This window comes from Brachyhypopomus gauderio, chromosome 2 (genome assembly GCF_052324685.1).
Source record: "Brachyhypopomus gauderio isolate BG-103 chromosome 2, BGAUD_0.2, whole genome shotgun sequence".
In the NCBI taxonomy this organism is placed as follows: domain Eukaryota; kingdom Metazoa; phylum Chordata; class Actinopteri; order Gymnotiformes; family Hypopomidae; genus Brachyhypopomus; species Brachyhypopomus gauderio.
Genome location: NC_135212.1, coordinates 24,697,432 through 24,724,261, shown reverse-complemented (window position 1 = coordinate 24,724,261; position 26,830 = coordinate 24,697,432). Strand labels below are relative to the sequence as shown.

Below are 26,830 nucleotides of genomic sequence, written 5' to 3'. Positions count from 1 at the left end.
TTTTTTCTCTTTTCCATTCATTCAGGAGTGACGCTTCAGGTTCCCTTCCCATGATGCACCATTCATCATGCACCCGCCTTACACAATTAGCCGCCCTCCTCGCTATAAATCACGCGGCGAAAAATGGTATGGCGGCGGGAAACAAAGGGAGGAAACTTCCAGAAGCGCCGGTGCTCATTTGGAATGCGACGCACTTCGTCATCGCCTGCTCGGCACGACAAGCGCACAAACAGACAGGCATCCTTTCACCCTCACTGGCCAATAGACAGGGAGACGCGCTCGATTTATGACTGATGGCTGTCGCGGCAGGAATGCACAGCACCTACCAATCAGAGGAGGGGAGAGCGGCCCATTCCCACAGGCCCGGGGGACCAGGAGGGCTTCAGGACGCAGCGTTTGAACATGCGGCTAATTTCAGCTCATAAGAACTAGGCGACATGGCCAGCAGAAGAAATCATCATACAGAAGATGGGCGCAGTTCTTTCAAGAGGGAAATGAATGCACTCTGTGTGCCTCGGTTACTGTATTTCCCTAGGATCTTAAGTAGTATTTGGTATTTTAAAGCTCTATTTATTTGAAGAGTGCAGTTTAAATGGTCTAAGCGATCCACTGCTCTTCTGAATGACGTGTCCAGATTACAGATCCACTTACGGATCCATTTCTTCAGAGACGTACAGTGCTCAGGAAAAACCCTGCATGAACTGATTACTAAATATTGTGATCTGCTTCAGGTGATATACTCTATATTCTAATATTGTGTTAGCACTAGGAAGTATATAGAATTGTATAGAATTAACACGGTGCATGTAGTCTGGACTGGGAACAACTTTAGAACAGTCCTGCTGATCTCAGCTCTGTCAGAATGTGAACAAACCAACCTGTGCAATATGACCTGGCAGAAAAACTATAAACATCACAGTGATGTATGTGGGTATTTAAAAATACTTTTTCCACTATTGCTCTTAAGATTTTTACTTCTACTTCCACTTAAATACTCCCCTAGTCCACATGCCACCACTGCAATTTTACAAATGCTGCTGCTTGATCGTTTGGTGTTTAATCTGACAGAAGTTGGAGGAGCAGCTTTAGTGTTTGAGGCAGCTCCCCACGTTCACCCTCATGATAGGCAAGAACACGGCACGTGTGGTGGCGGCCCCGATCAGTGTTCCTGACCTGGGCTGCGGTTTTCCATCCTGCGAGACCAGCACAAGTCCTGAAGCTGACCGCTGGGAGTGTGAGTCTGCAGAGCCGTCTGGTCGTCCCCCAGACATACGGCCGCCAAACCCAGCAGACCCTGCTCGGAACCGTGAAGCCATCACTAGCGTCAGCACAACGGCAGTGCGTCTTCCCAGCAGACCAACAGGAAAGGTCAGATTTCAAGCGTTCTAAAAACAAAATCAAGGACAATACAGGCATAGAAGCCAGAGGTCTGGAGCATGTGGTACTGGATAAGAGGCCATTAGGTTTGGTTACTAGAACAGTCTGCTCCTGCCTCTCTCACAAACTCTCAGCTGCACGAATATGGCCCTCAAACCCGTAGAATCTTCTGCTGGCCTGATCCCACCAGCACCTCTCCCAGCCCAGACCGCCCTGCACCAACTACCTCTCTTTGGGCCATCTCTTTGTGTTTGTGTTGCCATGGAGACTCCTGAATGATGCAGACTGATTGGGATGTCGAGAGGTTGGTTTTTTTTTTCTTTCTCCCCCAGTCCAGGGCAGACTGCATCTATCTGTGTGAAGAGCTTGGCACAGGCAGGAAGGAGGTGTACAAGACAGGGAGATCCAGAGGTTTTTGTTTTCAAACGTTAACCCAAGAGCCCATGGGGCTGCTGTGTGTTGGTCGGGCTGTCCTGGGTGATGTGTGCCTGCAAACACCGCAGCAACACTTCATATGAAGCATAATCTTCTCCTCCATTACAGACATATAAACCTACTCCAGACTTTAAAGCAACATATTACCACATAAAAAAACTTCACAATAAACCCCCTTACAATGTGTCAGCCTAGGGCCATGTTCCTTACAACAGAGACTTCACACAAATATGTTCTAGAGACAATTATGAATATTTTTTAAATTCACCATAAAATAGCAAAGTAATTACCAACAATGTGCTTCCATCATTTAATATGGTATTCCTGCAAACAACAAACACCTCTCATAAATACAGCAAAGCACAATGACACCACCAGAAGCACCAGCATGTTTCCAACAACAGCCACAAAAATAAAAGAATTATTAACATGCCCTCCATCTCTTCATAAATAAATAGAAAGAATCTTAGCTGTAGGGTGTGCATGAATGAGACAAAGAGAGGGAACTAAAGAAAGACAGAAAGAGAGAGAGACAGAGAGATATTTAAGACCTCAATACATGCATTCATTTAGAATTTCATCTGCCCCACATGTCTTTTACACATTAATGAATCTAAAGTAGTTAAGCAGGCAGCCCAGGGAGCCTGCACTGATTTGCATAGACAGAGCAATGCAGGCTGGGTAGGAGAGGGTTGGTTAGCCTATTCTTCCATCAGCAGCCCAGCTTTGATTGAGGAACACTGAATAGACCAGTGCAGAGACCGAGGAAGACCATTAGCATTTAAATTGTGTATATTCTTCTTTATGTGGGCATCCTTGTAACACCGAGCGTCAAACACACTGCTCATACCAACCACAACAAAGATACACGAGCCACTTAAGACAGCACTAATATTTATCGACAGGTTTAATTTCAGAATCTGGGTTGTGTTTTAACAACTGCATTTGGGTAAAACAATAATTATAAACATGAATAGTGTCAAATATAATTGAAAACAGAAATGGAACTGACACGATGCCACATATTGGAAATGGGTTGATATCAGCAAAAAAATAAATGTTGGCCTGGATATTGGGAGAAAAAACCTGTGTAAACTGATCTGAAAGTGTAGCTACTACAGCTTGAAGCGTGGTTCGTACGCAGCTGTAGAGTGAACTGTAGAGTTGTTTTCACATTTACAATTTAAACTATTACAATCAAATGCTAATAATGGTGCACTTACACCCATGTGATGACTTTCACTGCTGTTATATAGAGGGGAACAGGTGAAGCTACTACTGAGAGCGTTTAAATGTGAAAACAGTGCTAGCCTCTTTGCAATGTTCACCGCCGCCAACCTGCAGCTAGCAGTGATTCGTTTTTTTGTTATTTATTAATATTATGAACAAACTCTAATCATTCTTTAAAACAACGAATGACGTAGTTTCCAGTGTGGCTGTGATGTAAAGGATGTTCAGGATTAGGCAAAGGAGAAACCTTCTGAAAACAGAGCAGGAGAGGAGGAGATGAGAGGAGGAGAGGAGAGCTGAATGACTGCACTCTCCTCCTCTAAATTCATGTTAATTACTCTGTGGCTTCAGTATACTCAAACCGCATGGAATGGCAGAAAAGCTGCTGATTTTGCCATTAGCCTGCTGAGTTTTGAGTTGCACTGGAAAATTTGAATAAGAACCTGGAGAATGATTAAAGAGAGACGGGTAGTACAGGTAGGACTGCTCACTCTGTCTGCTCACTCCGCTCACTCTGCACACTCTGCTCACTTGCTCACGTAGTGCCTGGTGTGTGGAGAGCTGTGTTGAGCAGGGCAGAGTCTACTACTGAAATTCACAAGAAGAATCGGAAGGGCAGCATTAATTTGATGTGAAATTACAGTTGTGTTCAGTAATAAGGCAGAAATGCAGACGAACTACGGTATAAATTTCAAGAGCAAGTGTGTGGCAGCTGTACAGATACAGACAGACAGAGTGTGTGCGTGCAATGCATGCTGGGAATACAGCAGCAATCAGGTGATGACCGAGACAAGGCATCAAGACATCATCTCCCCAAGAGAGACAGCGTGTGAACAGAAAGGACAAAACATAATGAGATATTCAAATTAAAATGAATGTTTAAGTCTTGTAATCTGCTTGATAGTTTTTTTATTGAAAAAATATCAGGTCTGTATCGATATCTGGTGATAGAAAGAAAGAATTGGTAACATTCCATCTCTACTTGAAAATGCTTCTTGTTAAACGTAATCGAAAAACATGCAATGTCTTGTGCACATCTAAGCCAACACTTAGCAGAAAATCACACATTTTTCCCCCTTTTCACCCAGACACTTGCAGCCTACGTACTTTACATACAGAGAGTCTTCATAGGCGTGTGCTCCTCTATAGCCATAAGCCTTCTATCCCTCAATTCCTTCCCTAACTAAAGCACCTGTGAACATATGCAGCTGTGTGAGCACGAGGAAGTGGCTCAGTGCAAACGGAGGCCACACGCATCTCCAACATGCAGCGCTGCTGTAATGAAACACATACGGCAAAATGCTGAAATACAAAAGGTACCGAAACGCACGCTGACCAGCTTAGTGTAATACGGGCGATGATTTCCAACAAGTCTTGGCAAGCGTCATCCGTGTGCCGACAGAGTTCATAAAAGCTGCCTAATTTAAATGTGCGGGAGCCCTTTCAGTCTCCATGGACCTCCACTGCGGACCTAATGAAGACAAAGTTTTGTTGAGAGTCTTGGATGATGACCTCAGTCAATGGATGCAATGTTCCCTGGTTTGTGATAACTGGTTTTACTGTGACAGTAACTAGCTAACTGGCCACATGGATTAAACATACTGCAGCATAGGATGAGCTGGTTATAAGGTTGCAACCAGCATGGGCTGGTTACAAGCCAAATAATAATGGGTTGAGTCTTGGTCCTCCCAATGTTTATTCCTTAATCCACACATGGAGTTTTCCATTTCCACCGTTGATGCTCATTAGGGATGTGGTCTCAAATGTTTGCAGGCTGTTTTATGACAATACATGCTGGTAAAAGGGCTATACAAATGAATTTGCAAGATGACCACCCCATTGAGCTGGAAAGACTGCCTTATAGGTAAAACCGAACAGGCAAGCAATGACAGGATATTTTACCTCCACACTATCTTAATCTACTCCTCAGCATATATAAGGCTACACAGGTATCAACATATATGAAACAGTGACCCAACGCCGCACGTAAAGCAGAGCTGTGAGTCCAGCCTCGATCACATTCTACCGGGCTATACCGTCATTACATAGCTGACCAATCTCTGGATCTGCAGACCCAGTTCTCTGTACTGTTGATACAGTTGGGCTGAAGCCTTTAAGTCTAAAGTGTCTTTAGGTTTCCTGCTGAAAGGAGCTGAACTTTAATGAGAGACACTTTGCCACACCGCTCAGAAGACCGTAACGGGCCTGTCCAGGGATACGCAGCCAGACAGGGCCTCATTGCACATTTCAAACTCTAACCACTTTAATTATTAACAAGGATTTCAATCCATGGGTAGTTATTCCTCCAAACAACTTGTGCCCCAGGCACAAACTGATGCAATTTGATACATGGTGATACATTTCTGCACCACAAAGCTTTTAATGATCTTACATTATGTATTAACCTGGGTGAAATTAGATTTGACAGCAATTTATATTCTAAGACTAAGAGCATAAAGACCTCACAGTGGTTTTTGTAGAGGAGCTGCCCAAATTCTTTTTGGAACTTGAAACTAATTAACAGGCCATCTCATATAATCTTAATTTAAAACAGTTTGGATCGACAGCAGCGCTGGTTAATGTCACCGATATGCACCCACATGCTGGATAACAGGAGAGTTATGATCAGGATCGGGGTCAGGGGTGAGGGTAACAGAGCACTGAGCAGCCCTGAACTGCCAAGCCCAGAGCAGACCAAAGCAGTAGATTCCACTGCCACAACTAGCTGTGGTGTAAATCAACCAAACCATTTACTCTGAACACACATAAGCAAATAATTCCAATAGAGAAAAGAAATGCATCTGTTGCATCTGAACTGGTCAGTTCTCCAAATGCGACTACAACCTGGTGTGTATGCTAGAGGTTAGCAGCTGACACATTTCACTGCTCAGATTTCCTGTCATTTTCCTAATAGATTTACATTATCAAACCCTTCAAAATATCCCCATAAGGGGCACACAGGCATGTGTAGAGCAGTGGGGACATATGGTCATGCTAATAAACAGTTTTGATTAGTTTTACTCTTGGATAGAAATGTGTCCTATAGTAATCAAGAATATGCAAAGTATATATAAAGTGTATATATATATATATATATATATATATATATATATATATATATATATATATATATATATATATATATATATATATATATAAAGCCATTGTCTTAAATAATTAGCATCCATCAAGCCATGTTTCTAGACTCCATTCTCAGTCTAACTGACAGCAGGGAGTAATGGTGTGATATCAGTGCCTGGCAAATGACTGGAGAAGTCAGTTCAGTATTTATATGCTTGACTAACAGGAGTTAATTAGCTACTTGCCTCTTGCTTCAGTGAGAAAAGAGTGAGAAGTAGAGAGGCGAGTGGCCCCCAGGCAAATGAGACGAACGCCTGGTTATTACATTTCTGTCACTCATTGTCACAAAGGGTTGAGAATGTCATGGAACTCACACTTAGGAAAACCAGAGAGTAAACATCCTTTCATTAGCTCACCTTCTGGTATGCCCTCACTACACCTCACAGCTCCACCATTCTAATCATTCTCCTCTCCTGTTTTGCTAATATACTGGTTAAAAGACTGGACAGAGATACAAGCATAAACAAATAATAATAAATGGTGTGTTTAGTGATTTCAGAGAGCCAGAAGTGTGTGTAATCCAGCTGCTCCGCTAGGCTTTACATATCAGGAGAGTAAACACCCTCAGCTCACAGAGACTTAGCCAAGTCCCCCAAGGCCGTGATTCTGAGGTGAATTCTTCTCACCTGTGTTTGCAAGAAGCAGACGCACATTCTCCGATTCAGATTTGGCTCCGAGTAACAGGGTCCCACCGCTTTTGGAACAAAAAGACGCCTTACGCACGCTTCAGGAAACAGTAACTAGTAGCAACCTCATTCATTAGAGTGCTCTTTAATGCCTGCCACGGAGCCACAGTAAATGTCCTGGAACGGCAGTTCATTTATAAACACAAGATAGGCAGGTTCAGACTGCACACACTGGGCGTTAGTGTTCTGGGAACAAAAAGACCATGATCTCTGCGAAATCCTCAATCTAGACTGCTACATATAAAGGCCTCGTTTTATTGCATGCGTTGCTTTTCAGAATTCATAGTGCACCCTGAAACTCCAACAGCCCATAGATGCTAATCTGGAGGCCCACAGCTCTGCTGTTCATGAGGCTCGAGGCTTTGTTAAGAACTGCAGAGAGGCCCGTGGGTGTGGATGGGCTTATTAAAGGCACACAGAGAGAATGGCTGAGGTGTCCTCCTGAGGACATCCCCAGGGCCTGGTCAGTATAGTGCTCTGCCTTTTGGCGAGCGGTCCTCTTAATACACATCACACACACACACACACACACACACACACACACACACACACACACACACACACACACACACACATACACACGCAGAATCCACATGATTAGACAGGGGCCGGAGAGGTACGCTTGCTGATTATAGCCGCACAGTGACGGTGCCTACACTGCTCTTTTCAGCATTAGTGTTTTGATTGATGGAGGACAATAAACAGACCCTTGGGTGGCAAACGCGAAACTGCTAGCCGAGGTCATTCGAGCCTGGGCACTCAAGAGACAGCAAGGTCGTGAGGAGAAGCTGGATCTGGGGGCAGAATTTCAGTGGATGGCAACGTAAAACGTGGGGCATGTTTTCCCCTGTCCGAGCACTCTTATATTAAGGCTCTGACGTCTGGAAAGTATTGACCAAGCCACCAAGAAGCCATGCTGTGGCCTCCTCTGTGCCATGACTCACACGGCTAAAGCCAGCAATGTCCTGGACATGAAGCAGTGAGAGAGAGAAAGAGAGAGAGAGAGAGAGAGAGAGAGAGAGATGGAGAGAGGGAGAGGAGAGAGAGAGAGGGGGAGAGAGGGAAAGAGAGGGAGAGAGAGAGAGAGGCAAATGGAGAGAGAGAGCGAGAGCGGGAGAGAGAGAGAGAGGGAGAGAGAGAGAGAGAGAGAGAGAGAGAGGGAGGTGGGACAGTAAGAGAACAGTCATGTCAGCGTCTACTTCTCTTGTCCCATCACCTGTGTAAATGTATAGTCCTCCATTACACAGCAGACATCTGAAATAAACTTCAAAGCATTTTCACATGAAAAAAAAAAAAAACACAATTATGAGTAAACGGGTTAAAGAAACCAGCTGAGATGGGAGGATAATCGTCTTCATCTGGCGCCTCCGGATGACTGCCAACTTTACCTGTTACATCATCAGGTAGTGCATATTACAGTGAGGGTAGGGGGAGTTTAGCTGACGTAACCTGAAACAGGCAGGAACTGGTAGTGCAGACAAACCCAAAACCCTAAAGCCAAGGGGAACAGCCAATAAACAAAATCATTTTCAAGACATTGGCAAGATCCAGAAAGTGATCATGATCAAGTAAAACACCACAAGGGGCTTAAACAATGATGAAATCTCAGTAGAACAGCAAAAGATTCATGTTGACATATAACATATGACGCACCTAATTCAGACATATGTGACTTCAGACATACGTGACACCTCATGCTACGTGTCATATGCTACTCTGCCTGTATTTTTTTCATAACAAACATACACGGCTCTCGATTAACATGGAAATGTTTGCCTAAATTAGCATTGCTTGGTACACTTGTGTCAATACCCCACAGTGAAAAAAATCTTTTTTTCCCCCCTTTTCTTTTTACGGAGCTACACCCTAGTGTAATGTGAGCTCTTAAATCCAATACAGTACAAACACTCACGTTCAATAGATCAAATTCCATTACAACTGACAGTCTAAGTGTTAGCAAAGAGCAGAGCCCATAAAGGAGCGCAGATCATCGGAGTGGCCAGTGCAAGAAGCCATTTACAGAGAGCGTTCCCAGCAAGTGTGGAACAATGACACCAGACACAGAACCTGCTGGGGTTCTGGAAGCTTCTAGCAGAGAATTCCTCTGCAATCCACGCTCACTTTTACTGTTGATAGCACAACCTGAGATGAGTCTTTTTTTTCAAAACCACAGTCTGTAGAAGGGCTTCAGTTTAAAATATACACAAATAGGAATGTTGGTGCATCCTGTCCTGTCGGAGGCCGGGATAAATGTCCCTTGGATTCAAAAGGACGGCCAAAATAAATAAGGAGAAAGAACAGCGAGGGCAAATCGTGTGCAAACAGACCTTTATGTAACAGCTCTTTTACAAAGCCACAGCTTCCAACATCAATGTGGAAAACATGAATGAATCAGAAGACTGTGAGGTCTGAACCGGTTATAGTGATATAGATAAAACAAAATGTATAGAGCAATGTTTTTATTGTTATTTTGGCAATTCAATTTGTTATTTTTTAACAGACCTTTTTAAAACAAAAACTCAGTACAATATTATCAGCCTGAAAGACAAGTGTGAGAATCCTCTCCTGATCTACTCTCACATGTCTCCTTCAGTACCAAACCAAGCAGGGTAACAAGCAGTCCATCTCTAGTCCAATCTGATCTGAAATATGGAGCCTCTCATGTGTTCTTGAGGTGCTTCACCAGAGGCACCAATTCCTCACAGATTTATCAATTGATCACAGATTCATCAATTCATTACAGATTTATCAATTCATCACAGTTTTCAGCAGATTCTCCCAAGTATTACTTTCACAATTAAAGAGACAAGTTTTAGAAGGACAGTGAGGGAGAGAGCACGAGTGTGTGAAAGTATGAGTGTGTATGAGCGTGAGTGTGTGAGAGCGCAAGTGTGTGAGAGCATGAGTGTGTGAAAGCATGAGTGTGTGCGAGAGCACGAGTGTGCGTGAGCGAGTGTGTGAGAGCGCTAGTGTGTGAGAATTCAAGTGAGTGAGAGCGCGAGTGTGTGAAAGCATGAGTGTGTGCGAGAGCACGAGTGTGTGTGAGCCCGAGTGTGTGAGAGCGCTAGTGTGTGAGAATTCAAGTGTGTGAGAGCGCGAGTGTGTGAAAGCATGAGTGTGTGTGAAAGCATGAGTGTGTGCGAGAGCACGAGTGTGTGTGAGCGCGAGTGTGTGTGAGCGCGAGTGTGTGAGAGCGCTAGTGTGTGAGAATTCATGTGAGAGCGCGAGTGTGTGAAAGCATGAGTGTGTGAGAGCAGAAGTGTGTGAAAACACAAGTGTGTGAGAGCATGAGCACAATGCAAAACTAAAACTCAAAAGCTTGTACAACTGTTGGATGGGCAGAAACTGTAACTGAGGTCTCTGCTCTCAACATCTGGTCTCTCTCTTAGAGGTCTGAGTACAGTGACTGACCTTTCAGACTGATCACGGGATACCAGGGTAATAAACAAAACAGCACAACAAAGGAACGTCAAGACCTTCAAACATCAGCAGACACCAAATTTAAAAACTCAGTGACCCACAGTTTTCAGTATGATTTCAGTGTTCAGTGTTTTCCTTCACACATCCAGAAGTTGTCAGTACTAACTGGTAAAAATCATCCTCTCTGCACTCCACATGGGACAAGACACACTCCTCTCAGCAGACACACTCCTCTCAGCAGACACACTCCTCTTGGTTGGACTCCCATATGCATGTGTGTGCAGTCTGAAACTATCTGGACAAGAACTCCATTTGATTATATGTTTAAGAAAAAAAACAAAGCCTAAGATCACAAATGTAAATGGTAGACAGCCACAATTTTGAGAAGATTTCAGGAAGATTTAGTAATAAATGCAATCTTACAATCTCAATACTAACCTGCCCTCAACTTCACTCGTATCAGCGATATACTGAAACAAACTGGTACCAGCAACAGATGTCTCTCCTCTAAATATAAACGTCTTCATCTCAAAGACAATACAGTTCTTGGCAATAAACATGATCACAATATAATGTTCACAATATAATGAGGGCTAGGGGTTTAATTAAATGTTTTAAAAGAGTTTTAAAAGATATTCTCATAATTTCACACACTCAGAAATTAAAGACTGTTGTGATGTCCAATAAGTTCTGCAGGCTGGAACTGATTATATCAACACAGCTTGACAGCACAAATGTAAGACCAGCAAGACCAGCAAGACCAGTAAGACCAGTAAGGTACACAGTTCCTGCGTTTTCATTTGCCGCCCACTCCAGCACACATTACCACACAAGAAGGCAAGGCTGCCGTGTCATGTTGCCATGTTTGGATTACAGCCTCATTAACAACGGGTAACAAAGATCTCGGCATCTGCAAAGTAGCATTGCAGAAAACAAGATGCACATGTGCGAGTGGTCAAACTGACCTCTCCTAACCCTAACCCTAACTCTTACCCTAACCCATACCCTAACCCTAACCCGTACCCTTACCCTAACCTCTTCAGATGTTTTTGTGTGTGTGTGTGTGTGTGTGTGTTTTCACACACTCCTGATGTAGAGAAACAGACCCCAACAAAGAAGGCTTCTATCTTAACCGGTCCAGAGTCCCAGATGAGATCTTCCACCTTCTCAATGAACCCAAACAGAGCTATATCAAAATGGAAGCAATAGGGGCAAAACCCAAAGCCTCTGAGTGAGTCATCTGTTTCTAATGCTGGTGCTCTGGTCTGCTTTGAAAGGAAGTGGAGAACTCGGGCTGACCCCACAAGTCTGTCCCTGGTGACAGGAGGGTGGGGTACAAGTGGGAGAACAAGTCTAAATGCAACATGCCTCGTGTTTTAAAGAATCTGTTCAGTGCCAGTGTTCTTCAGGCATAGTGTTTAGTGCATCTCTGCAATGCCTGGGTTCTCCCGGCCCTGTGTTTAATGCGTCTCTGTGATGCCTGGGTTCTCCCGGCCCTGTGTTTAATGCGTCTCTGCAATGACGGGGTTCTCTAGGTCTGTGTTTAATGCGTCTCTGCGATGACGGGGTTCTCTAGGCCTGTGTTTAATACATCTCTGCGATGACGGGGTTGTTTAGGCCTGTGTTTAATACATCTCTGCGATGACGGGGTTCTCTAGGCCTGTGTTTAATACATCTCTGCGATGACGGGGTTCTCTAGGTCTGTGTTTAATACATCTCTGCGATGACGGGGTTGTCTAGGCCTGTGTTTAATACATCTCTGTGATGACGGGGTTCTCTAGGTCTGTGTTTAATACATCTCTGCGATGACGGGGTTCTCTAGGCCTGTGTTTAATACATCTCTGCGATGACGGGGTTCTCTAGGCCTGTGTTTAATACATCTCTGCGATGACGGGGTTCTCTAGGCCTGTGTTTAATACATCTCTGTGATGACGGGGTTCTCTAGGTCTGTGCTTAATACATCTCTGCGATGACGGGGTTCTCTAGGCCTGTGTTTAATACATCTCTGCAATGACGGGGTTCTCTAGGCCTGTGTTTAATACATCTCTGCGATGACGAGGTTCTCTAGGTCTGTGTTTAATACATCTCTGCGATGACGGGGTTCTCCAGGCTGTTAAGTTCTCTGTTTAACTCCCACACAGTGCAAAGAAGAAAACCAAGAAGGAAACAGACAACAAAGCACCTGCAGCAAAAACCTGGCAGCTGCTGTGAGCGCGGCGCTCCTGTGCTGTGAAGCGCGCTAAACGCTTCAGTCTTTAGTCTTCAAACGCAGCCCAGATTGTTTTCTCACCTTAAACCACAATAAGCGTCTAGATTCACAGCAGGCTGGGAGTTTCTCTCCTTTTGCCCACAGCCTACACTGAGGATGTTCCTGAAGTCTCAGGAATCAGTTCAAACTATCTCCAGTTAAGTATAAATAAATCAACCGATATCTCAGGCATGCCGACCAGAGAATCGTCTCAAAAGGAATGAATCTGCAGAGGGACAAAAAGTGTCAGCCTTCCCCATAAATCACTAACAGCTGTCTGAGTCTGAACCAAAGGCCTTACCTGTAGTACCGGGACTGCAGGTAGGTGGAGCACACCGCCTTGGAGACGTGGCTGGCGGAGCCGAAGTCGATGACCTTGACGCGGTACGGCTGCCGGGCAGGGTCCACCAGCATGATGTTCTCGGGTTTGAGGTCGGCGTGGATGAGGCCCAAACTCTTCAGCTTCATGAGCGCCGTGCCGACCTGCTGCAGCACGGGCCGGATGTGGCGGAGCGGCAGCGGGCTGAACTTGTTCTGCTTGAGGAAGTCGTACAGGTTCTGCTCCAGCATCTCGAACACCAGGCAGGTGTGGTTCTTGTGCTGGAAGCACTCGTACGCGCGCACAAAGTTGTAATCGTCCGCGCTCTCCGTGCTCAGACGCGCCAGGATGCTGACCTCGATCTGACCCTGCCGAGCATACGACGGGTGGTTCTTCAGGATCTTGATGGCCACGATCTCACTGGTGCCACGCTTCCAGCACTTGACCACCTGGCCGAAAGTTCCACGGCCCAGGAACTCCAGCACCTCGTACGTGTTGGTCATGGAGCAGAGCACCTCGTGTTGGAGCAGCTGGTAGTCGCCTTCGCTGTTGGCGCCGCTGTTCTTCGACGTGGCCGAGGCGGCGTTGCCGTTCTGTGGCATGGGCGCGGCCGCCTGCTGCTCATCCACCACGTGCACGCTGGCCCCGCCTCCGGCCACGCCCCCCGCCCCGCCCCCGGCACCACTGCCGTTGTTGTTGTCCAGTTCCTCGCTCTTGCGCTTAAGCCCACATCGCTGGTACGTGTCCAGTAGGCACACCGTGCTGCGCCGCGTCAGGTTGTGCCCTCCGCCGGCCCCTCCCAACAGCTGGCCGCTCGCCGCGCCGGACGTGCTGCTGGCCGAGGCCACCACAATGTGGGCGGAGCCGGCGGGGAAGAGCAGGGCTTGCTCGTAGGGCAGGGAGGAGCTGGAGACTGGCAGAGAGGCGGCGGTCAGGCCCACGGGGGCCACAGCCACGCTCTGCTTGCTGTTGTGAGTGTAGGCCTTGCTGTGCGCTCCGTACCCTGTCATATCCCAGTTACAGCCCCTCTCCACCTTCAGTTTCTTCACGCTAAAGAAGGCACTTGACTGTAGAGTGTGGGGAGAGAAGACTTGCACTTGCGAGGCCAGACCTGAGGAGAACAACACAGAGCAGGAACGTGAGCTCAGCCTCAAACTCAGCTCTGTAAACTTTGCATAAAACCACACAGATTCAAGCAGGCCAGTGTAACACTAACGTGGAAAAACGTGTTGCAGATTTTTATCTCCCGCAAACTCTAAGAAGATTCCCTGGTGATAAAAGGCCCTGCTCCAGGGCAGCGTCTTGGCAAGAATGAAGATTAGTTTCAATCCATTGCACACATTTGCTTTTAAGTGGATGATTTACATTCAGACTTGGTGTGTAAAGTTTTATGCAAGTTAAAGTTTCCCAAAGCTTTAGATAATGTCCACGTATTGGTGTGAGTATGTGGCACATAAAAAGAAAAGACACTGAAAGACGGTGACCTGTTAAAACATTTACATATTCTGAAAAATGTTAATTGTTTACTGAGGGGAAACCTGGAGTGAATTTGAAATGAAGCTCTTGATATATGCAGAAAAATGCCATCTGTGTTTGTGGATTCCTTGCCCTCATAAAAGGACGATGTAATTTTAAAATGGTGTGTGAACAATAAATTGAACTCATCAATTTTTTACAAACAAGTTCCTGTTCCGAGACATTGCTTTGCTATAGCGCTGAGGTACTGTTAGCTTCAAATATCAAATAGCAAAAAATTAAAATAAAATAGATTGGGGGAGGATGGTGCCCTCATATGAAGTGCTGTTAACAGAATTTTCTTCATGTCAGGACCTACAGATCCACACATTAGAACCAAGTCTTTAGAAAGCTGCATTAAGGAATGAGAGCAATTTCCTGTATGGATGAGACGGCGGGTCTGTGCGTGAGCCAGGGCTATACCGCCCTACTGCAGGCCAAACGCTCTTCCACATACATCACAAAGCAGGCACGGACTACAGGAGCCGCGAATCCTGAAAACACCAACAAAGCGGAACTGAGAGCGTTGTAGCTCCTGGGACTCGGTCGGTGGAACTAGCGGTGCTTCTCCAAGCAAACAGGAGCCCAGAAATAGCGAGCTCAAACTGCACTGTCTGTAGCACCAAAGTAATGATTACAGCGCTAGCAACATCACACGAAGGGCACACTGTGAAGCTCCGCAGACAGAGTCATGAGGAAGATGCAGTTACGTTCCTTTTACTCAAACCAATTTCATGATCAAAGAAATAATAGGCACATCCTGTGACCGGCATCCGTGAGCACATACCTCACGTATGAGGACACGGCAAAACACACACACACACACACACACACACACACACACACACACACACACACACACACACACACACACACACACACACACACACACACACACACACACGCACACACACACACACACACACACACACACACACACACACACACACACATCAGAACCTACACTCTTGTTTACACACATGGGCACACACAGCAGGATATAGTGATATTAAATAAATCAACCTTCTTTGCTCTCTGAGTTTTCTTGTTCTAGTAAGTTTGAGTTATGCTAATGCATTACCTGGATGAATTGCATTAATTCACATGATACGAGTGAGACTAATATAGTTGCTGTTCTAAAGACAAGCCACTCTCCTCTTTACACTGAACTATTCTGTTTAGTGTCAACACACTGTGCTGAAAACACAATAATGAATTAATCAGTGCACTGCTGAATGAGGATCGGTGTGCCATAGCTTCGGTTGCATTTTCATTTGAAATGAGTAGGGTTGCAGCGGTAACCGGTTTCACGGTATACCACGGTATTAAAATGCACGGTTATCATACCGTGTGCGTTTGCTTATTACCGGTAAAAAGCAAGCCAGCGGAGAAACTGACCCGCGCATGCGCAACTCCGCTCCGGTTCAGCTACTAAGCACACAGCAGTGAGAATGGCAGAAAGTGCATTAGACTTAACAAATTTTTTAACAAAAAAAAAAGCTTAACTAAAATCAGCGGCGAAAATGACGTAATCGCGGTGGCTCCGCCGGTGAGCGCGGGTCTCGCGCGCTGTCGATTCGCGAGGTCGTGCACGTCTCGAATTTTGTAACTTTGCGCGCGTCGCGCCTCAGCGCAATGAACAAAGTCATGTTTCCAGGGTTCATACACCTTTATAAGGTGGAATTAAAGCACTTGTACGTAACTTTAAAGGTCCGTTTCAATATTTCCCAGCACCTTAAACTTAATTAAGTTAAATATTTATACATATACTCAAAATAATTCGCTTTTTATTAAATTATTTAATGGTTGTTTATTTTCAAAACGCCCAGTCTTAACGTCTTCACGTTCTCTCGTGTTTCGTCCTGGAATTACAAGAGGCTCGTATTTGTTAACGTAATACAAAAGAACTGTGCCGAGTCGCGCGCTACGGTCACTAGTGAAAGTGTAAATCCATAGATTTTTAAGGTCCTTGCTTTCACTGGATGTGAAAGATGCCATTAATTTACATGCGTTCATTTTCAAAATTTTACGTGCCTGTTTTTCATATGTTAAAACCAGACTCGGTGTGAAAGCCTTAAAATAGAAATCTCTATTGTGAGGGTCATGTCAGAAATAAATCCTCTCTTTCTGCAGTATCTGGTTATATTCTAACTTGGCAGTACAACGGACGTTTACAACAGTTGTTGATCAGACACTGACCCAGGTTGAGTTTATCAGATATTAAATAATTTAAACTTAAATAATTGTACTGAAATCCATGATTTAGGTTTATCTAATTTTGCAGTATTTATTTAAACATGTGTACAGCTTATTTTTTTAAAGGAGACATTTTGTATACAATAGTTCCAGGTTTCTACAATAAATAGTTAATTGAACAAAAAAAACTTGTAATTTCTTTAAGGGTCAGTGTATCTTTTAATAATATACAAACTAACTGTGATACCGTGATAACCGTGATACCGCGGTATTTTCTGAGACGGTTATCATACCGTGAAAATCTCATACCGTTGCAACCCTAGAAATGAGGCATTAAGTTTATGTATGACTCACTAATGAAATTATGCAATATGACACTGCAAACACATGACAGCTACCTCTGCTACTGTACTGGTTTTGATACATAAAAACGTCTTGTCAATGGGGAATAAAATCATACAACTCCAGTATAAAAATCCTGATACAAGTTGCTGTTGACTGATTTAGGATTTGCTAGTGAAACTAAAACTATTTCTATTTTTCTTATTATTTGTTAGCATACCAAATATACATATCTTACATAGGAATGGAGTTATCTGCCTGTGCGTGGGAATAACAACTGTGGTCCTATCTAATGACAACATAACGACTCTCACTTGGTTTGAGGATTTCTTTAACACAAGGACATTCCCAGGGAAACACGGGGAGGATGGCCAGCACAGTCATTATTATGCATTTCTGAGTGCTGATCCTGTAGTTTTCAAACCCAGCCACATGCATCTCCTCTCCTCCCGTGGCCCCTAGGGCACCCACATGCATCTCCTCTCCTCCTGTGGCTCCTGGGGCACCCACATGCATCTCCTCTCCTCCTGTGGCCCCTGGGGCACCCACATGCATCTCCTCTCCTCCCGTGGCCCCTGGGGCAGCCGCATGCATCTCCTCTCCTCCTGTGGCCCCTGGGGCACCCACATGTATCTCCTCTCCTCCCGTGACCCCTGGGGCAGCCGCATGCATCTCCTCTCCTCCCGTGACCCCTGGGGCACCCACATGTATCTCCTCTCCTCCCGTGGCCCCTGGGGCACCCACATGCATCTCCTCTCCTCCTGTGGCCCCTGGGGCACCCACATGCATCTCCTCTCCTCCCGTGACCCCTGGGGCAGCCGCATGCATCTCCTCTCCTCCCGTGACCCCTGGGACAGCCACATGCATCTCTTTTGCTTGCTCATACACACAAGGGGTGCCAGGTCAGGAAGAACTCACCATCACTATGGTTCTCCGGTTGTATCCCCAACACCACAGGAGAGTTCTCTCTCTGTCTTCTCTTTGAGCACTACTCCTTCATTCAGCTCGTAGCCCTCCGTGCTGCTCCACACACAGCACTGGTAATACTGGCACCGCTAGGTGCTAAACTGGCAGGTCTATGCTGTCAGGTCTGCACTGCTAGGTCTGCACTGGCCTGGTGGAGTGTCGATGGAGTAAGTAATGAAGAACACTGACAAGAGCTATTAGAATCGTGGTCCTTCGCTAATCCCATAAGCCACGAGGCCAGATGTCACTCCTTGGATTACGTTTTCTTTTGCTAGGTCTTTAAACTAAAAATAATTTGGAGGTGATGACTAGTTGGGGATGGTTGTGGATGTTTGAAAGGGGTCTACTAAGAGCCAGAAAGTGTGTATGTGTGTGTGTGTGTGTGTGTGTGTGTGTGTGTGTGTGTGTGTGTGTGTGTGTGTGTGTGTGTGTGTACAGGGTCTACCAAGAGCCAGAGTGTACATGTCTGCTTGAAAGTTGTCTGACAAAACCCAGTGTGTGTGTGTGTGTGTGTGTGTGTGTGTGTGTGTGTGTGTGTGTGTGTGTGTGTGTGTGTGTGATATTTTACCAAGAGAGAAGAACTTTGTAGTCTTTGTAGTTAGCATGCCTGCTAATGTGGTCCTCAAAGCATCTGACATGTTCAAATCAGTGTTTCACAAATCTTCCAGATTATCAAAGTTTTCTTATACAAATCTAGCTTGCAGATTCCAAATTTCCTATAAAGAATAACCAAAGCAATGCAAAACTGCCAAACAGTGAATATTCACTATAAAGAGCAAAGGAAACATGAAAGGAAAATAAATCCTGGCCAAACAAATGTTTTAGGCTCCAAAAAGAGTATTACATATTGCTAAATAAAACTTGCTGCCTGATTAGTAGTGTGACCAATTACCAATATAAACTATCTGCTGAATTACCAGTGTAAACAAAACTAGTTGCTGATATTATTGGATTGACTATGGATGTGCAATTTACAATAAATGGCTTATTTTAAAATCATTTGCCAAGTAGTTCAGCCTAAAAGCTTAATAATAAGTGATGGTTTGTACAAATACTGACTCAAAACTATACTAAATTGTTACTCACAATGAGTTACAAAATCAATAAACAAACATAATGCTCTACCCACAATGGCTATTAATTTAACTAGAGTTCATGGCTTCTCTCCATTTTGGGAGTTCACATTTAAGTCTGGTTGTTATTCAAATACGCCCTTTGAAAAGTGCAGATAAGTCATTTTAAGTACGAAGTGAGAGGTCAAATGGCAAGAATGTTATCTCTTAACAACATGCATCTGCAACAATGTGTACAGTCCCACTTGACTTTAGCCTCTCAACACTTAGTCATTCATAAATGTTTATTGTTGGTTATGTTGGGTAAGTTTTCACTGCCTGCATTGTATAAACATTCAAAACACAGGGCATAAAGTTTATTTGAATTTTTGAACCCTATAATGCCTGTAGAACAATTATAGGCCATTGTTTAACATTAAGAATACTGGAATGCAAACTGACAAAAAAAAAGCTTTGAAGGCATTGCTGTAAAAACACTAAATGAATCATCTCTCCTCTCTGCAGGGTGTGTGATGAAGCCATAGTGGTCAGTGTTTTTCTGCTGGATTATTTCCATGTCAACAATTAGCTCATCTACTTTTCAGTGGGTAGCCAATCAAAAATGTTTGACAGAAGAAGAAAGAAAGAGAAGAACAGGGCTTTGTGTGTGTGGCAGGTCTTTATAGGACAGGTCTTTACACGACAGGTATTTACTGTATTAGTTCCAGGATCTACCTCAGAATAAACAATCCCATGAAAAAGATCCATGCTTTGCTCTCCTAAAAGCTCGACAGTCTTCATTACTTTGTACTACAAGCACACCGTTAAATCCATTAACTGCAAAACAATCGTTATGTACCTTTGTTAAAGTTCTATCCAACTACATTTTTTTTTGTTAATAACAACCTAAATGCATCACAAAATAACCACAGAAATGCAACACGTTCAAGAACATATACTGAAGTAGTGTGTCTACTCTCCCTTCCTCTGGATAATCCAAGAAAGGGAGGTTTAGAAAAACCAACCAGTGAAGAAAGCACTGGTTAATGGATTGGACCCAGCTTGTCTAGACAAAGAATTCTCCCCCGTGGTCTAGGATGCCAAATGTAGTGTAGCATCCGAAGGGATGCAGACTAGATCTCTGCTTTCCTCTGGCCTCCTCTCTCCATCCACCACTCAGCTGTCTCCTCTGGGTACCAAACCCCTGTTCAGCTCAGCAGCATCAATTCATAGTTACAAATCTTATACTCACACAGACAAGACATTCCCAGGACAGAACCATTGTTTGATAGCTCTGTACAGAAACACTATGAAAGGTCAAACCTGATGAAAGGCAAAAACCAATTGGCTCCCAAATGCTTGAGCACAGGGCTTTGCTCTGTTAACAATGGGCTTTTGTGAATGTACTTTTTGAATCAAACTCTTCCAACTTTGTTCAGATTCACCTACCCTGTACCCTACCATATGCCCTACCATACACCCTACCCCCTATACCCGACCCTAACCTTACTCTACCCCTACCATATGCCCTACCATACACCCTACCCCCTATGCCCAACCCTAAACTTACTGAACCCTTACCATATGCCCTACCATACACCCTACCCCCCCCTATACCCGACCCTAACCTTACTCTACCCCAGTGGGGAACCGTCAGGGCCCTCTACGCCCTCTCAGAGGGCCTAAAATATTCTTAAAGCATTATATATATAATTATCCTATTTTATTTTATCTACTTACAGTTTGACATTCGACATCTAAACAATTACAAAAATATAAGCAAATAAAATATTCACCCATGTCTATTCAATCTGTGTTGGAAGGTGAGGGGTTAAGTGGAAGCCTGTGAGCCTGTGTCTCCCCCAATCAGGACTGTGATGCCCGCTGTTCGTTTACAGAGGGCCTGGCAGTTATAATTCAGTGCAATACCAGTTTCAAATGACAGCAAAATTGACCAATCATATCTTCTCTCTTAGTGGGCGGGCTTAACTGTATGATAATTTCCGCCCGCTGTGGCGACGCTAGCTGTCGTTAGCGTACCACCGCTAGCTAGTTTAGATTAATCCCTTTGACGTCCTTGTGCGCGTTGTTTACATATTCCGCTTCCGAGAACCACGGAGCTGTGAACCTTATTTTGTTTGGAAACGTATTTTGCTTAAGACGTTATCTAGTACAGATATTATTGTTTATTGCGTTTTTAAAGCTGTACTGTCGTCTCAGTTTTTCTTTATTGCAGTTTATTAAGAAAGGAAAAAAAAAATTTTTTTCGCGGGCCCAGGTTTAAAGGTCACGGTTCGCTACTGCTCTACCCCTACCATATGCCATACCATACACCCTACCCCCTATACACGACCCTAACCTTACTCTACCCCTACCATAAGTCTGCCCTCACTATGCCAACTCTACCGTGCTTGTGTCCTATTGTACCCACTATACTCTCCTGCCTTTCTTTAAATCTAGCGATATCTTGTAAGCCGTCTCCTCTCCACTCGGCCTATTTAGGCTTCCTTGCACTAATCTCCTCTACACCTTCTTGTTCTTGTCTCCCTCCAATATCAAAAACCTCTCCCCTGTCTCCTACGTCTGTCTCCCCTAATCCCTCCCCCTCTCCCCTACTCTCCCGTCATCAGTGGAAACACTATAATTCCCATAATTCACTATAATTCCTGCAGAGGCAGGGCGTCACTGGCCATTGTCTCACCCTATAGCAGTGTGTACGTCTCGCAGACAGACACAGGCCAGAGAGCCTGCAGGAGCGGCCAGCTTATACTTTTAGACTATAAGGAGGATTTTTAAAAAAAGAATGGGATTATTTGAGAGGAAATGGGATTATTTGAGATGGAAGGGGATTATTTAAGAAGGAAGGGGATTATTTGATAAGGAAGGAAGTCAGGGGGTCACACAGATGGCATCTGCAGGTCTTACGTGCCTGGGGCCTCTTACCCTCACTCAGTCATACTTCAAGGTCATGGCCCAAATGCAACAAAGAGGGAACAAGTCTCTCTTTCAACACACACATGTACATTACTGCACTTTTAAGTTTGTTAAGATCTTCTATTATTGATGTACGGCAGCTATCTGATCTTCGCTGCAGCTGAATCAGGAGGCACAGTGAGAGAACACAAAGCCAATGATATGAACCCCAATGGCCGTGTGAAAGACAAAGCAATAGTGACACTGCCATCCAGGAGTGAGCCCTCTTCCTGTCTCGCTCCGTTATCAGGGGGTCGTGCGTGTGTGTGTTTGTGTGTGTGTGTGTGTGTGTGTGTGTGTGTGTGTGTTTGTGTGTGTGTGTGTGTGTGTGAGAGAGAGAGAGAGACAAAGAGGGAGAGAGAGAGAGAGAGAGAGAGAGAGAGAGCCTGTGAGAGAAAGAGAGGATATGAGGGAAAAATCACGTCAGTGAGTCAAGTTGTAATGCTTGGCAATGTTAGGCTAGAGGTCTAATTAATGAAATTACCAAGGCATTAAAAAGCACAACACATTAACCAGTGCAGCCTGCCAGTGTACCAGGCATTATATGAACTTTACAATCTCAGCAGGACTAATGTAAGCATTTTCCAAAATGCACAGGAATTTCACCAAGAAACTTTTTAACTGTAATGTCAGTAACTGCAGGCAGTGCCCTGTGTGGTGCTACGCAGTGCAGACGCAGGTTCCACTTAACTTCTGTTTCAGCCTACCACATTGTGAGTGGCACCTACCAGGACACTGAATGTTGTTGCTAAACCTGGACTAGTGAGGGTACAATCATTGAGATTGTAATTCTATATAATATATACTGGTATAATATATACACACGTAGGCCCAGGTCTTTAGGAGGCTGTCCAACCATGTGTGGCCTGGGATGGATGGGCATGTGTTTTTGAAAGTGTCTTTTGCAGGTTTGGATGTGCATGGTGACACTTCAAAGAGCAGAATCTGAACAGCTTGCCAAACTCTAACCACAGAGTCACTACTCCACAATAAAGCCAGGAAGAAATGAAACAGCACCTGACACGGGCACACACACACACACACACACACACAAACTTTGATATGAACAACCAGAACAGATGCAAAATATTCTAAGGGCATGGTATCAAAATCATTATCACCAACCCTAAATGTTCTCGGATGTCCCCATAATACAGAAGGAAGAATCACAGCTATGATGAAAGTGTAAGCAAAATTTCTATGAACAAAGATACAAACAACAAACAAAAACAAACAGAGTCCTTCTCTGTTTTAAGAGTAAAAAAAAACTCTCCAGAATACGGAACATTTGTCAATTACATTTCCTGTTAAGCATAATGATTAAACAGTGAATAATACAACATGAGGTTAAACAGGCTGTTCTGGAGAATACCACAGGGGTTAAACAGACACTGTTCTGGAGAATACCACAAGATAAAGAGACATGGGGAATCAACAGCACTCCTACCCAATGGCACTTCTTCACCACACACAAGGCACGACAAGGCAAATTTCTTCTCCCATTACATTCTGGAGATCCCTGCTTGCACTGGTATGTGTGTATGTCCGTGTGCGTGAGGACGGGAGTTTGTGTACACCGAGCTCTCAGGGAACCATGGCAAACACAGACTCTGGCGTATGGCCTCACCAGCTTAACCCGACCATGACGTTTCCCAGTCAAACTCCTGCAGCACATATGCAAATCCCAACAGCCCGGGAGACTGCCAGACCGGGGCGAAAAGTAGGCCAACAATATATTAATACCTCTGAAGAGCTAAAAGGAGTCTGATTCACAAACAGGCATTTTCTTACGAGGCAAGAACAAAAAAAGCCCCCTACACAAACATACAGACACCAAGCATCAACCAACTTATAAACACTAAGCAAACACACAAACCAAACACACAAACCAAACAGCAGCTTCAGAATAACAAAATCGGTATGTCCGTTGGGATTAGCCAGCTTGGAGAAAAGCTGATGAATGAGTTTGTGCATGAATTGAATTTTTTTATTCTCCCTTATAAAAGACTGAATAACAAAAGTCTAAGTGCTTTAAATAACGATCAAGGCATTTTTTCTACTTGACCATCAAAAAAAGAATTATGGCAAGGTCCTGGGCAGAAAACAGCTCCTTGTCTTGAAAACTCATCAAAAGCCTGTTTTTCCATAGTTTATAAGATGCGACTGATTCTAATGGCCTCCTCTAGTGGGTTTAGGGGTCCTCTATCCCAGCACAGACAAAAGCAGGGGTCAGGCCCACAATGCCAGGCTCTCGTGGCAGTGTGCGTGCACGAGTCTCTAAGACGCAGCTTGTGAGATTTTAAAGAGCGTCAGACGCCTCACGTCCTCGTGTCAGGAACGCATCGGTAATCCACTGCTCATGGCTATAAACTGTTATGGAATCCAGTGGAGCAGAATGAAACACTATTGCAGCTCATGCCTGACCATCTTCATTTTGGCAGTGCAGACATTAGAAAAAACTGTGCAGCAGTGGAAGGTCAGTTACATTTATTTCTGACATCCTCTATGCCATACTAGGTCTAGTCTCAGTAAAGGATTATTTCTTTAGCAATACAGTATACGTCTACTGTCTGGACTGTTCCTTTGCTGCCTGTGGCCTATTCTTCATACATAAGAGGTATAAAATGATAAAACAGCCTCCTGCAATCTGTCGCCATCTTGTCGGCACCAAGTGGTCTAATCTCTAAAAGCTGCTAACATACTAAACTTGGAACTCACATTCTTAGAGAATTGGTGTTGTGTATAGCGACTGAGGTTCTGTGAGATTTCATGATATTTTGTGATATTCCAGAAGATTCTGTGAATGCCCAGGAACACAAATGCCCCTTGCCCAGGCATTTGTACAGGTGCTGTCAGATTAAGATCTTTTCACCCAGATGTTATATGTCTAGATTACACATGCACACACAAGCACACACACACTCACACTCACATACGTGCACACACACACACACGCACGCACGCACACGCACGTGCACACACACACACACACACGCACACACACACACACACACACACACACACACAGCTGGAGCTAAGGAACCAATCAGGTATGGTCTGTCATCCAGCAAGCCAATTACAGACCACAGAGCACTCTTTTTCTAAAGCATGTTTATTTTTAACTGTTGACTGAAATGAACACTATACTGACACACACTCACATATACACACACACAGTCATTGTGAATGTGATAGTGATAAAACTGCCCAGTCTACCCATTATCAACATACTGAAAGTGTAGTTCTGTGTGTTTAGTACTGTATCTACATTTGAGTATGATCAGAACATACCATCTCAGTCCACATGCTCCCTGGCCTATCTTCCAACTGTGAGTGTGACTGTATGTGTGTGTGTGTGTGTGTGTGTGTGTGTGTGTGTGTGTGTGTGTGTGTGTGTGTGTGTGTGTGTGTGTGTGTGTTTGTGTGTGAGAGAGAGAGAGAGAGAGAGAGAGAGAGAGAGAGAGAGAGAGAGAGACAAAAAGTAGCTTTTTGTGTTTTTGCATAATTGATTTTAAATTGAAATGTAATTAATTTTTTCTAAATGTGAACTGGATTAGGGTTTGGATTCAGACTGAGCTTAGCATTGACCCTAGGGTTGGATGATAGTGGACCACATATATGTTAAATCCTCCTTTTCGCCGCCACTATAGTGGGTGCTGAGAAGCATGGTGGGTGCTCTGACCACAGCAACTAATCTGTCACTCTTAACATGCAACTCTCACTTGTGCCCCTCCAGAGCCAGAGAGAGAGTGGATCTATTATTTATGGGATCTGCCTTGTGTTAAGCTTCTGCTCTTGAAGCTGTGAGTGTCTCAGCCTGTTGAGGACTGAGGCTTCCGCTGCCATAAGACTCATGCATTAAAGTGGCATCGTATCACAGTGCATCCCACAAACGGCTGAACAGAGGAGATCCGGGGTATCCTGCTCACACTGGCCACACGTGCTGCTTGTGGGGAGATGTGTCTACAGGGTGTGTAGCTGTGGGGAGATGTGTCTACAGGATGCGTAGCTGTGATGCAAAACCTGTTACTTTCTGTGTGTTGTTGGAAGAAGAGCGAAATCTAGGATCTGTCACTGCAGCTCCCATACAATGTGCCACACACTCTCTCTCTGTGCCACACACTCTCTCTCTGTGCCACACACTCTCTCTCTGTGTCACACACTTTCTCTCTGTGCCACACACACTCTCTCTGTGCCACACACTCTCTCTCTGTGCCACACACTCTCTCTCTGTGTCACACACTTTCTCTCTGTGCCACACACTCTCTCTCTGTGTCACACACTCTCTCTCTGTCTCACACTTTCTCTCTGTGCCACACACTTTCTCTCTGTGCAACACGCTCTCTCTCTGTGCCACACACACTCTCTCTGTGCCACACACTCTCTCTGTGCCACACACTCTCTCTCTGTGCCACACACTCTCTCTCTGTGCCACACACACTCTCTCTGTGCCACACACACTCTCTCTGTGTCACACACTCTCTCTGTGCCACACACTCTCTCTGTGTCACACACTCTCTCTCTGTGTCACACACTCTCTCTCTGTGCCCCACACTCTCTCTCTGTGTCACACACTTTCTCTCTGTGCCACACACTCTCTCTCTGTGCCACACACTCTCTCTCTGTGCCACACACACTCTCTCTGTGCCACACACTCTCTCTGTGCCACACACACTCTCTCTGTGCCACACACTCTCTCTGTGCCCCACACTCTCTCTCTGTGTCACACACTCTCTCTCTGTGCCCCACACTCTCTCTCTGTGTCACACACTTTCTCTCTGTGCCACACACTCTCTCTCTGTGCCACACACTCTCTCTCTGTGCCACACACACTCTCTCTGTGCCACACACTCTCTCTGTGCCACACACACTCTCTCTGTGCCACACACTCTCTCTGTGCCCCACACTCTCTCTCTGTGTCACACACTCT

At 44.7% G+C, this 26,830-nt stretch overlaps 1 protein-coding gene across 4 annotated transcripts in view; it reads right to left on the bottom strand.

Annotated features, from left to right (window-relative positions):
* hipk2 (homeodomain interacting protein kinase 2) overlaps nt 1-26,830 on the bottom strand; it is a 74,979-nt gene that overhangs the window by 38,617 nt on the left and 9,532 nt on the right. For all 4 annotated transcript variants that reach the window (XM_076992355.1, XM_076992353.1, XM_076992354.1 and 1 more), the window contains exon 2: nt 12,839-13,967. In XM_076992355.1, the coding sequence (XP_076848470.1) occupies nt 12,839-13,967 (1,129 nt within the window). The remainder of the gene's footprint in view (nt 1-12,838; nt 13,968-26,830) is intronic.